This window comes from Lactuca serriola, chromosome 1, assembly GCF_051521515.1.
Source record: "Lactuca serriola cultivar US96UC23 chromosome 1, Lser_US96UC23_V15, whole genome shotgun sequence".
NCBI lineage: Eukaryota > Viridiplantae > Streptophyta > Magnoliopsida > Asterales > Asteraceae > Lactuca > Lactuca serriola.
Window position 1 is genome coordinate 243,666,677 of NC_136408.1, and position 13,200 is coordinate 243,679,876.

General features: G+C 36.9%; 1 protein-coding gene and 1 long non-coding RNA gene across 2 annotated transcripts; one reads left to right on the forward strand and one right to left on the reverse strand.

The window, feature by feature from the left end:
- The first annotated feature begins 2,873 nt into the window (after positions 1 to 2,873).
- Positions 2,874 to 7,962, forward strand: LOC145050187 (uncharacterized). Its single transcript, XR_013683378.1, has 3 exons — positions 2,874 to 3,141; positions 4,035 to 4,131; positions 7,243 to 7,962. It is a non-coding gene; the product is annotated as an uncharacterized LOC145050187 (long non-coding RNA).
- An 852-nt stretch (positions 7,963 to 8,814) lies between these two features.
- Positions 8,815 to 12,874, reverse strand: LOC145072860 (cytochrome P450 716B1-like). The gene is made up of 4 exons (XM_079019344.1): positions 12,250 to 12,874; positions 11,561 to 11,999; positions 9,857 to 10,044; positions 8,815 to 9,341 (listed from the first exon to the last, which is right to left on the reverse strand). Exons 1-4 carry the CDS (start codon positions 12,742 to 12,744, stop codon positions 9,024 to 9,026), a joined length of 1,440 nt encoding a protein of 479 aa, XP_078875470.1. The 5' UTR covers positions 12,745 to 12,874; the 3' UTR covers positions 8,815 to 9,023.
- Between the last annotated feature and the right edge of the window lie 326 nt (positions 12,875 to 13,200).

The following is a 13,200-nucleotide window of genomic DNA, read 5'->3' on the forward strand; positions in this document are numbered from 1 at the left end:
TGTGACTCCATTAGAGGTGCAACACTTGAGGCACTAAGATTTCTGAAGCCAAGGATTGATTGTTATTGCTATATAACAATCAAAGGTAAGATCTAAACCCTAATTTCAGTTATACTTTATTAGATCTAGGGTTTATGGCTTTGGATTATCAATTGCGTGTTCATTAGACAAACTAGATCCAAAGCTATTAAGGTTTGCATGTACACCATAGGATTGATGTATTGCTCAAAACCCATCAGTACCTACCTTGTCGCACCGCGTTGACGAGCAAAAGTGTTCTTCTGGTTTGTATCTTGATTAATTCTGACGCCCTGTTTCAAATTCTTTCCCATTGCGGGCTGGTGATCAAGGAGTGGGTATTAACATACTTATAACCCTTTAAGAACTGACTTTAGGCTCATTGGTATGTGGGTGATGTAGTTTGGATGATCCAGGTTTTCGGTTTGTGTTTTGGAGCCCACGGGTATCGGTAAAGGTGTTGGTTCGGACCTTTTATGAAATATGAATTTTAGTTCCGTTGGTTTTCAGGATAAATAAAGTTCATAGAATTGTAGGGCTTCTCTCAACCTTTCCGTGGATATAAAGAACGTTGAAAATGAATAAGGGATGCAAAAGTTATGATCATTTGATGTTAGAAGGGTTTAGACCGAACCGGGTACGCATGGCGTACCAGGTAGGAACGCATGGCGTTCAAAAAGGAATTTGGACATGGGAGCATTTGGGAACGCCCTACGTTTCCCAAGGGAACGCGCTACATTCGTCAGGTTAGATCGAAACCCTAATGACACTTAGTCAAAGAATGATTATTATCCTTAGGATAAAATGACCATTTTATCCTCGGTTAAAGTCAACATCCTAGTCAAGGTCAACTTTCTAGGTTGATCAAACTCGCCGAGTCATCCTTGTGACTCGTCGAGTTCCAGAACTCAGAACCCAAGAATCGCAATTCGGCTCGCCGAGCCACCCTATGACTCGTCAAATTCCCAAGCTACTTAACATCGCGACTAGTCGAACTGACTCGTCGAGCCATCCTTAGACTCGTCGAGTCCTGGCATAATTAGAAAAGGGAAAAAATCACCCCACTCGCCGAGTCTATTAATCAACTCACCGAGTCCTATAAACACCATCGAGATTCCTTCATCGGACTCGCCGAGTTCCCTTATGAACTCGTCGCGTCCTTTGCAGATCTATCCTACTTAACTGGTTTCACACTTCTACAACTCCAAAATACAGATCTAGGTCGTTTCCATGGTCCATTTCTATAAATTTGGAGACTTGATGGCTTTGCATACCTCAACTGGACCAAAACTCAAGTTTTAGCAACCTACTTTCATGAACATAACCATGGCTTGCACAAAAACGGGTTCAAGACCTCTTTTACGGTTCTAGAAGCTGAATATCACAGAAAAGTGGGATTGCTTAGCATACAACCCAAGAGAAACAACTTTTCCTACTCAAAAGGGTCAAAAGACCCATGAATCAACATACCAAGGGATCTAAGCTATGAGTTATCAAGCTAAGAGCTTTTTACCTCAGAAGCTGCCAAAAATGAGTGTGCTCCTGGATCTTGTTCTCCTTCCACATGCTTGTTAGCTCCAAGCTCTTCTAGCTTTCTTCAAAAACACAAAAATACACACAAAATCTTAAGTAAGAAGCTCTCAATCAAATTAGGGTTTTTGGAGGACAAGGAGGCTGGTAAGGGAGGCCCAAAGGGGGTTTAAGAAGTTTAAATAAGGTGCAAAACCCCGAAAATAGGGTTTCCTCCTGACAGACCTACTCGTCGAGTCCATGCCTGGACTCGCCAAGTAGACCCTTTAAACCCTGCGTCTTGTCTTGCATCTACTCAACGAGTTAGGGCTACCAACTCATCGAGTAGCTCAAAATAAATACTTTAGATAAATTGATTACATACTAGGAATGGGGCATTACACCCAATCTAATGAGATAGACATCTCGCAAACAACGGGTAGTTGCTCGTTCTAGCACCGAGGCTGAATATTGTGCCTTAGCTTATACCTCAACTAAGCTACTCTGGATACAACATTTATTAGTGATCTCCATGTTAACCTTCCACAATCTCTAATTCTCTTCTGTGACAATATTGGTGCCACTTTTATGTGTAAAAACCCTATCATCAACTCAAGATCAAAGCATATTGCACTAGATTTCCACTTCGTTAGAGAACATGTTGAAAGTCAAGCTCTACGTATCAGTCACGTCACCTCCATTGACCAGCTTGCAGACGTCTTCACTAAACCCCTCGCCATGGATCGCATTGCATTTCTTCGAGACAAGCTTCAAGTTCGACCCCCACTTGAGCTTGTCGGTGTGTAATAACGGACACAAACTAATTAAGTCAAATGTGATTAAGTCTAGTTATACCTAGTCTTTAGGTTAATCTCTCATGTGTATATTACTTCCTATTTGTCAGGAGTTAAACTAGGTTTTCAATTGTTATTTTCTATGTATAAATACATGTATGTGTTCAGTGGATAATACAATTACAATTTATTCTCCATAAACTCTTAATTAAGTTATTCAATTTTTAATATATTTAATCAATTATATATATATATATATATATATATATATATATATATATATATATAAAAAGATGTCATCTTTCTATTTTAGTAACAATTGATTTTTTCTTCCGATTTTTTAATAAAAAACAAATCACTTATATTAAAATATGTTGTTTTGTTTGTAGTACAAACAACAATGCACTAGGATGAAATATTAATGAATGAAGAAACACAAAATAAAGTTGTTAAATGAATATAAAAAAATAAAAAAATATATAATCAAGTAACTAATAAATGACTATAAATAAATAAAAATTGACAATCGCAGTAAAAGAACATAAGGGGCAAGGTTGCCAAGAATTTGAATTTTGCAATGTTGAATTTCCCCACGTAGGTTAGCCATCAAATTTGTACACCGCTTTTTATTTTCGAATCCCGCTTTGAATTTTCGATATTTTTTGATATCCCGCCATTTGACTATATGCGATTTTGAAGCTATTAGTCACTACTACTACCGATTAAACTTGCAAACTACCAATTGAATACCCTAACAATCTGAAACAACATGGTTTCGAAGCTCTATCGCAATTATATTAACCACAACGATCCTATGGAGGTAAACTTTCAACTGAGCTGTTGCTTTTTGTATATCAAGTTTTGGAATCGATCTAGATGACTCGTCAATCCTCTTTGTTGTTTTAATTTATGCTATGTTATGATTTAGGGTTCATTATTGGCATGATGGTTGTAGGTGTTTTTCTTCCCTAGTTCTGATTTAGCTTTACCATATCTATCACTCCATTGATATTTCAGTTTTACGGCAATTCAGAAGAGGGTTCTGTGTCATTTGGGTATACTTGAGAAATTGAGAATTGATAGTTTGAATCTTTTTATTGTTTTTCCATATTACGTATATGTGAAATCAGTTATTCATTTTTTAACTTGGAAAATTAACAGGAATTTGCATAGAACCACATTTGAGACAATTGGGAGGGAATCACATTTGCAAATGACGCTTTTACCCTTGGCCTTATTTTTCAGCCGTTTAACAGATAATGGGGCACATAACTTCTTATTCAACTCTTGACTTTATATTTTGAATCAAGCAAAGAGGCTTCTGCTCCGTTTTGTTCATCTGTTGAATGGCTTGAAGCTTGAAAATACTATGAAACTTAAAGGCTATATTTTGTGGTTGTGTAAGCATTAGTACTAGGTAATCTTTATTGAAAACATAATGAATGTTAAACGCTAAATTTTGAAGATTGTCATATATTACACAAAAATATGGAAATGTTACTCTTTATTGCTTTTTAATTACTCTTTGAAAAAAAACTTTTCACTGTTTCAGCTTTTAATTCATAGAGTTTGAAGGATCAAATGATTTTTTTGTCAAATTTTCTTCATTTTTTCCCTCTCCTGGTAAGCATCAATTATGCCTCTTTCTTGTTAAGCTTCATTTTTGTGTCAAATCTGCAATGTTTTAATTGTGTTTGTTACATCTATTGGCAGGTAAAAAGTGAGAAGGTGAAATTGAGTACCAAGCTTAATAAGAATCTATCCTGCCTAGGCCTACTATTGCTTTATATAATTTGAAGGCTTTATTGAGGTATGAAAAGATATATCAACTCCAATAGGATGCATGCTTGTTGAGGTATAGATGTTGTATTTTCCTTTCTCTAACAAATATTCACTTTCTATTACAATTTAAGTGCAACCAACGACTCAACATTTCTAAGTGTTTCTAAGAGTGGACATTATTTAATGAGATGGATGTTTCATTTCGTGATGAAAAGAAAATATGGATTCCTATGTAGAGAGTCACAGACAGCTTTGGTTATGCTAACTCACTCACAACGAGATTATCTGAGCATAGGCCAAGTATAAGTGATCTTCGGGGATAATTAGGATTTGTGAGTATGTTCTCTAGTGGGAGCCTCGAGCTATTGCAAGTTGAGTAAGCAGCTGAGAGACAAATGGACTGGTTTTGGAGATAGTGTTTCGGTATGGGCGGTCTGTCAGGGATTCAGACCATCTCGAGACAACAGATTTCGGACGGAGTAAATGTGATCTTGTTGGGAGGAATTCATTTATCTGCGGATTTTAGAACCCTGCGAGGGTTGGTCACGATTACCCTAGAAAGGCTAGGGTGTGCCCAGGATGGTGACCATGTTAGAGTGGTTTGAAGTGAAAGGAATGGTTTCGAGGACGAAATCTAATTTAAGTGGGGGAGAGTTGTAACCCCCCTTTTATTTAAATAAATTAATAAATGTAATTCCCGGATTAATTTGTGAAGCGTTTTGTTAGTGGAGGGCTGTTTAGTAAATTACGGAGTTGATTTGAGAAGAATTTTAGAAGCGGGGGTATGTTCGGTAATTATTAGGACTTATGATGAAAGAAAATTATGGAATAAGGTGCAAAAGGATAAATATTGGGTTTAAATTGAAAAGATCCCATAGGGAGGGACCATAACTGTAATTATGGTAAAGTTTCTATTTGGTCGGGGTATATAGCTTGTGAAACCCTAACCTTAAGGCATGTGTTGCAGCCGCCAACACCCTAAGCATCGGTCACCATTTCCCTACCCTCCTCATTCACCTCCGATCGTCGCTATCACCATAGAAGCCCCTCAACCGCCGATGACATCACCGAGTTCGACAACTCTCATCTCTGCTTGCTGCCTCATCCGCGAAGGCCACCATTCCGCCATCTGATGCCGCCTGTTATGTTGTGTATGAACGGAGATGGCCTGTGACCGTCGCCCGCTTCGAAATTCGTCCCGCTGTCTCGCCGTTTGCCGTTGCTGTTGTCGTCATGGCGTGGCATCGCCATCCTCTTCGCCTTCCCTCCTGTTCCGTCGTCAACTGTGATCTGCCACCACCACCATCCGATGACGCTGCTGCTGTAGTTCTGTTAAAGATGAAGTGTTATCGGCTCGAGAGTTGTATGCTTGTGTGTTGTGTTGCTGCATGTTGGAAGCAAAAAGGAAACCACCGCACCACCGTGAGGTGGTGGCTGCCTTTGTGAAGCAGTTGTGGCCACCGCCACTACCATCCGAGAATCTTGTTGTCGCCGTCGTGGGCCACCAAGGGGTGGTTGGAGTTGCTTGTGACCTTATAGCAAGTGTGTGTGTGTGTGCATGTATCCTTGTTAGTGCGTATTAGTCTAGCCGGAAATCGCAAGGAAGCCACTGCCACCACCATAAGGTGGTGGCTGCCGCCACATGCCACCGCCGACCACCATTAGGGTGGTTGTGTTCATGTGCGTGTGTTATTTTGGATTATGTTTTGTAACTGTAAGTAGCATTGATTAATAAAAAAGAACCATAACCACCACCGTATGGTGGTGGCTGCCGTCGTGTGCCGCCGTTGACCACCACTACCCGAGGTGGTAGTGGGTGGTGCCTCACTAGCAAACCCTAATTGACCCAATGGGCTGAAGGATTAATTTTGGGCCTATTGGGCCATGTTTGGGTGGAAACCCTAATTGTGAGTATTTGGGCCTTGGACTTTTTGGGACCCAGCTTTGGGCTATTGGGATTGGATTGTGTATTAAGCCCAAATTATCTTATATCATTTATCTAGTAGAGTAAATGACTTAATGGATTAAGTCCTTAATGGGTTAAGTGAGAAACACTTAACCCTAATCATCATTTCATATGAAAACCCTAATTTGATGGGTTTGGAGTTGGGCCTCCTGTTGGGCCTAAATGTTTTGGGCTATTGATGGACCATCCAAGAACAAGTATAAGGACTAGAGTATTGGATTGGGCTTTAGGATAAGGCCTATTGGATAGGCTTGGGCCTAATTGGGAAAATTGGGCCATAGATAGGCCATATTTGGGCCTTGAAGATCATGAGGTATTGGACTATTGGATTTTCCAAGTGTTTGGATCAAAATAAATGGTTGGGCCTTTAAAGTAAGACCATGTGAGGGATTTAGGCCAAATTTAGAAAATTGGGCCATAGTTGGGCTTTAGTTGATTATCAGACTATTGGGCCTTTGGATTGGACCTTGGGCTTGAAGCAAGCTATGATAGGGGTAAAGTAGTCTTTTACCCCAAGTATGGACTTATGGACATGAGTTGGAACCCAATTATTAATTGAGTGTTATTTAGATATTTGACAGATCAGAAATCTATCATCTAACAACTATGGTTTTGTCAGCGGGACTTTAGCAGTGTGAGGCGAGTCTTCTTTCAGTAGAAACGGGTCTAAGGCACCAAAGCCGACCCGTATATGTGATATGTTAGTAGCTGAGTTTGGGCGGGGCCCGTATCTTATTATTATCAGAGTATAGATATCAGTCATATTGTTAGATTGCTATGCTTGTTGTCTGCGTGATACTGGTATATGTTTGTTATGCACGTGAGTGTGGGCGGGGCCCGAATCTCGTAATAGTAGCCGAGTATGGGCGGGGCCCGAATCTTGTAGTATTGTATTATGGATATGTTATTGTTTGATAGAATTAGATGTACTGGTTGTTTGTGTGATACTTGTAAGCATGTTAGACAACGGAGTGTGGGCTGGGCCTGAATCTCCTAGGCAGTGGAGTGTGAGAGGGGCCCGAATCTCCTAGACAGCGTAGTGTGGGCGGGGCCTGAATCTCCATGAGTGTGGGCGGGGCCTGTATCTCCTAGTTGCATGTTATGTGTATGGTATGTGGTAGTTTGGGGAGACTCACTAAGCTTTGTGTTTATGGTTCTCAGTTTTGGTTTCAGGTACTCGGTTTTCAAAAGAGGAGCTCAGGAAAATTGCAATGCACACACCATTTGCTTAACCTGAGATGTTTATACTCTAATATATTTTGACATGTGATTGTGATACATGACTTATGATTTTATATGATGAACATATTTATGGTTTAAAAACGAAATTTTTGAACTGTATTTTTGGGATGTTGCATAGAGCAAGTACTTTTCAAATATTTTTTTCAATTTATTTTATAGCCCGGTAACCTATGGAATGACAACACTCCCTTTGAGAAAAAGATTTTGGTTTGGATCGTTGCTATGTGGGCTACAAAGTTTCTGAATAATTGTGAGACATGGTCTTCTAAAAATGCATATATGGTTAGTCATTTATCTTTCCAACATTCTACTTTTAGTCTAATGATCATTTATTGTCATTTTTATTTCTTTGCATCCGCCTCATTCACATCTCCTTTCTTATCATTTGACATTGCTTTAACACACCATTATGATCTAGTTTCATGTAGTAGAAGAGTACCATGCTCTTGAAATTGTTTAAATTAAAGTCTTTCTAATGATGTAAAAAACTCATTATTTTTTGTGTTTGTTTTTTAGTAATGACAGAGAATAGATAATAGATCTGCCATACTTGATGCTAGGGACAATACCTCTTCAATGGGATAATGAATGTTTTTTCTTTAACTTTTATGCAATTGTTATATACTGAAAATTTCCAAAGTAACCATTTTTTGTCACAAACATGTTATTTCTTTCATATTGTTTCTTTTAATATATGTCTATTATGGTTGGTTATTTAGCATGTGTAAAACTTACAATAATTCTTATCCATATGTACATTGCTTGTGCTTTTTGTTGACTGTTGTTGAAGTGTTTTTAGATTTAGGAAAAAAAAATATTAAACAAAATATAATTACGAGAACACATGGTTGTATATTACAACATTGCTATATAATAAAATAAGAAAGTACTGAAAGTAATAAATTAGAACCCAATTACAACAGAACCGGGCTAAATAATGGTACAAAAGTTTCAGACCGGACAAAAAGGACCCGGTCTTATGAACTAGAACCAAACTCTAATCTCCTTAAATGTCCCGGTTTTTTTATTTGAACCGTGTTCTTTTAAACATGAAAGGACTCAATTTTGGAACCGGACTTTATTTCTTTTTTCACATAAAACTCGCCGGTTATAAGACCCGGTTGAATACCGGGTTTTTTAATTGATTTAACTGGGTCTTATAAACTTTTTTGTAGTAGTAATTGGTTAAATACAAAACCTTTTATGTTTTATAGTTTCATAATAATGCACAAGGTGGTCATATAAATGCGTATATATACCAACGATATGCATAAAAAATAATTGAGTTAATGTTTGAATAACATGTTTTTACCGAGTATATTAAAAGTAGGTAAATATGTGTTTATGTTATAACTACATAATTTTATTCATCTACATAGAGTACATTGGCTTTACTTAGATAACTAATATAAATGCTCAATTTGGGGCAAGAACACAAATCAAAAGAAATGATTAATCTATTTAATTCCAAATTCTCTTGTTTTCATATCAATCTTACCGAGTATTCTCTCTAAAGAAAAGGGATTCTAAATATAATTCTCATTTTTTTTTATGAATATGTCCATAATTTGATGTACCAACTATTAACATCTCAATCATTGTAGATGATGTATGATGTTGCTATTGGAAGTTTCTTCAAATAATTCATTACATAACTTAAACTACTTGGCCTAGAACAAGATTTACATGAAAATCGACAAGCTCATGCAAGTTCATATCATTGCATGAGCACATTCTCTAGGAACTATGAGGACGGGTAGCCCATGATTAAATACGGGCATCGGATCTCTTCTAAACAAGTTTTCTTTCAATGAAAGCTTCCACGTGAACCGTGTCACCAAGTAATGGATCATGGTTAGAGTTTCCATCTTTGCAAACTCGCCACCAGGGCATAGCCTTGGTCCTCCACCAAATGGCACGAAACTGTAAGGCGGTGTTGATGTTTGTTCCTCGAATCGCGATGGATCGAAGTGTGATGGCTTAGGAAAGATGTTGGCATCCATGTGTGTCATGCTTGAAACCCACATCACCTAACCATAATGGAAAAGAAAACATGTAAGGTTCGCTTTTAGTAACTTTAAGAAACTTGTCTCATTAAAAGTCCAAGTTTAACTTTTGGGAGTCAAAGGAGTCTAATGTGTTGATATTTATAACGGGTTGTAAAGAATGTAAATAGATTGAAACTAATTAACATAGGACACAGGAAAACCAAAGCAAATATATGTAAATTTGGATTCTGAAAGTGCTTAGTTGGAATCTAAAAGTCAAAAGTAAATGCTGTGGCAGAAACAAGAACAAAAGAAGGCCCAGGTTTGATTTTTCTGAGTCAAATGAGTTAATATTTGACTTCTATTTTAACAAGAATTACTTCTTTTATATTAAAAAATCCACAACTGGATTCAAATAAGTTAAGAAATGGGAAAACAATAATAAAGTTTGTAGATACTAAAATCAAACGAAATCGATGGAATTGTTTTTATTTTGAAACTATTTGTTTTGAATATAAAAGTCGAAGATCATGGGACTAAGGTAGTATTGGACGTACCTGCCAGCCTTTAGGAATTATATATCCTCCGTATTCAATATCTTTGATGGCCCTCCTAAAAGACCCAAAGAAAGGCGGCGTCAAGCGAAGAACCTCCATTGCTACTCTCCATGTGTACTTCATATTCATAAATTCCTCCCATTTCAATGACTCTCCCAAACCCTTGTTTCTAGCGATCCCATCTTGCTCTAGCATTTCAAGATTTTAATTAGATATATATTTGCATATTAAATTTGTAAATTATAACGCTTACTGTTTTAGGAATCCTAATCCTAAAAAGTAATAAATTATTATCAATCGATAATCTACATAAAATTTATAATTTATTAAAAAGAAGTGGACCGGTACAACTTGATTGAAAAAGTCTTTTTAAACTAAGCCTGGCAAATGTTCATCTCTACATTCTACTACAACAATATTTTAAGGGGGCTGATTCTTCCACATAAGTTTTTTTTATCCATCCACTGAATAATTAATGTAATGACAATTTTAATTTAGAGATATTGAAGAAAGGCAAGAACCACAAAAAAGTCAAAGAACTAATATATCGACATGGACGAGAATCAATAGTAGCAAGTAGCAGTGATATCTTCGAGGAGACCGGAGGAATGGAATCCGGCAGCCATTTATCAACGTTAGGGAGGTTATACGCCTGGGAGAAAAAACTTTACGATGAAGTTAAAATATGATAACAGATCGTTGAATCATAAAACCTCAATCTTTTGCGTTTTTAAGCTATTATCGATGATTTCAACATTTTTTAGGCTGTTAATGGTATTAAGAAGCTATATGATTGAAAAATCTTCCCAATTAAGCGGTGAAAATGTAGCAACAAGCATAGAATTGAAGAAAAAGTCAACAATTTGTACTCCAGAAAACAAGAATATGCAAATGCATCTCGAAAACGAATTGAGAAGGTCAGAGACGACGAACTTCAACCTATGGGTAGGAATCTTTCACTACTAAAGGCAAAATCTGGCTCGTTAATTGCTTGCCGGGTTGGGAAGGGTTTTTTGCACACAGATTGCAGATAATACAACAAAATGTTTAACCCCAAAATTCCTACCAACTAAAAGGTTGTTCTTAGTGGCCTGGCAATCAGTTTTCCATGAATCTTTAACACCTCCCGATCGAATAGCGAGACAATATACAACAATGTTGATTGAAACCACACAACTTTGTAACATTTGAAAAGCAAACTTTAGTTCCATTTAACTTGTTCAAGTTCTCATTTTTGTCGATTTTACCTCTAATTCCACTTTTTTCTCTGCAAATTGCAATAAGGTTTTGGATAGATGTGGAAAACGAAATTAAAATGAAGATGAATTTACTTGAATTTTATTTGGGTAATGAGAAGATAAGAGATCATTAACGGTTGAAGATCAAGAACTTAGAACGATATCATTGAAGGAAGCACATGAGGACGGGATTCAATTTCGAATTTGATGAAGGCGAGATGCATTAGTAATGGGAGTGAAGGGGGATTCTTGGAGAAGATTTCAGGAAGGAGAGCCCTGCATTTCCTTTGAAAATATCTTTCTCTATTTTCGATAATTAAAGGAGGGCATAATTGTCCAATACATTAATTTTTCAGTGGAAAGATAAATAAAGACTGTGGAAAAATCAGCTCCCATATTTTAATTTTATATGTGGAGACAAATAGGTCTGCCTAACAAAGGGTGGTTAGAATAGAAACATATATACCTTTAACAACAACATCGTAGACACTCGGGTGTTCGGCTAATAATTTGATCATGAAACTTATGAGGCTGGATGTCGCATCATATCCTCCAAACATCAACCCAACTACATTATCCACAATTTCATCATCGCTTGTAGACTCCGGGTTCTCATTTTGCATAGTTATCAAGTGTGAAATCAGATCTTGATGAGACTGAGCTCGGTTTTCCTCCAAAGCTGTCCTTTTTTCACGTATTAGATCCATAACTATCGTTTTCAGTCTTAAACTTGCATTAATACTGCGATTGAATTGCGTTAATGGTAAGTTTATAGGTACCGAAAGTAATCCTCGGGTCATTTCTTGAAAAAGTGACAAGAGTTTAGCTCGTATCGGCCCTCCGTCTAACCCAAGCACAAGTGAACAAATTACATTAAATGTAAGAGCCTTTAATGCCGGCATCACCTACAACATTCAATGCTAATTCAGAACTTTTAAAATATTGACCAATAAATTTGTTTTAGGGTATGCACATGCATCCTTATAGTTAATAAATATGTACGTAGTTTCTGGACATCATGAATGAACATTGAACAGAATAAATGTATTAAAAAACTTGTGTATAAACAAAATATATAGTATATTAAGAGTTGTCAATTTCCCCAGCCCTTTATGTCATTTCTCATTTCTGACATCTGCTAATGTTGTAACGTACCTCAACCTCGTGTTTCCCATGCCAATGATCATCAAGATGCTTTCTTATTTCTAGATCCATCTTTACTGCATATATTTTCAACACTTCGGGCCTCAAAAATGATACGATTGCTGTTCTTACTCGCTTATGATCTTCACCGTTCAATTCTACTATGATATTTTTCCCCAAGATCCTGCTAAGTGATGGTGGCATCTTGTTGGCAAGCGTGTTCCCATCACATGTATATATAAACTTATTTGCAGCCTGGCCATGGAGGAAAACCGTTGGGTGCCCAAAAAGGGTAAGTTTTGAGATAGATCCATACTTCTTTATTCTTTCTTGGAACCACTCTTGGTCAGTGTTGGCTCGCAATGCTTTCAAAAGGCTAAAGCTTTGACCGATCATGGGCAGCCCGAGGGAACCCGGGGGCAGCAAGTTTGATGGTCTCCTGGTTCGAAGAATGATTAAAGACATGAATAGCAGCAACAGTAGGACCAAGAAGAGGGTGGTTTCCATGGCTAATTAATGTGACTGTGAATGATTATGGAATAAGAAATCATATTGAGATAAAGAAGGGAGGAAATTACAGCCGGAATGGGCATCCGCATGTCCTTTTCTTTCTTTGTTTTCTCCTCCTTTGATTTGGTCTCTCGTTGTCTCTAATTAAGAATTGAACTATTTAAAATCGTTTAATATCTATAGTTACAGAAAGGTTTAGATAACAAATAGTTTCTGCCAAGATTGAACCTTGGTTGATCTCAAAAAATATAAACTCATTACCATCTTAGCTAATATTTTATTTCTATATACCATCAACCATTGAATATATATATATATATATATATATATATATATATATATATATATATATATATATATATATATATATATATATATATATATATATATATATATATATATATATGCTCAAAATGTTTCTAACAAGTATTGTGTACATGTAGGAGCCAATAG

Excerpts from the sequence above, each read along its gene's own strand:
- LOC145072860 (XM_079019344.1), bottom strand. The coding sequence starts at position 12,744 with ATGGAAACCACCCTCTTCTTGGTCCTACTGTTGCTGCTATTCATGTCT. Across the intron at positions 12,000-12,249 it reads ATGGGAAACACGAGGTTGAG|GTGATGCCGGCATTAAAGGC; the intron begins GTACGTTACAAC and ends TGAATGTTGTAG. Across the intron at positions 9,342-9,856 it reads TAATTCCTAAAGGCTGGCAG|GTGATGTGGGTTTCAAGCAT; the intron begins GTACGTCCAATA and ends CATTATGGTTAG.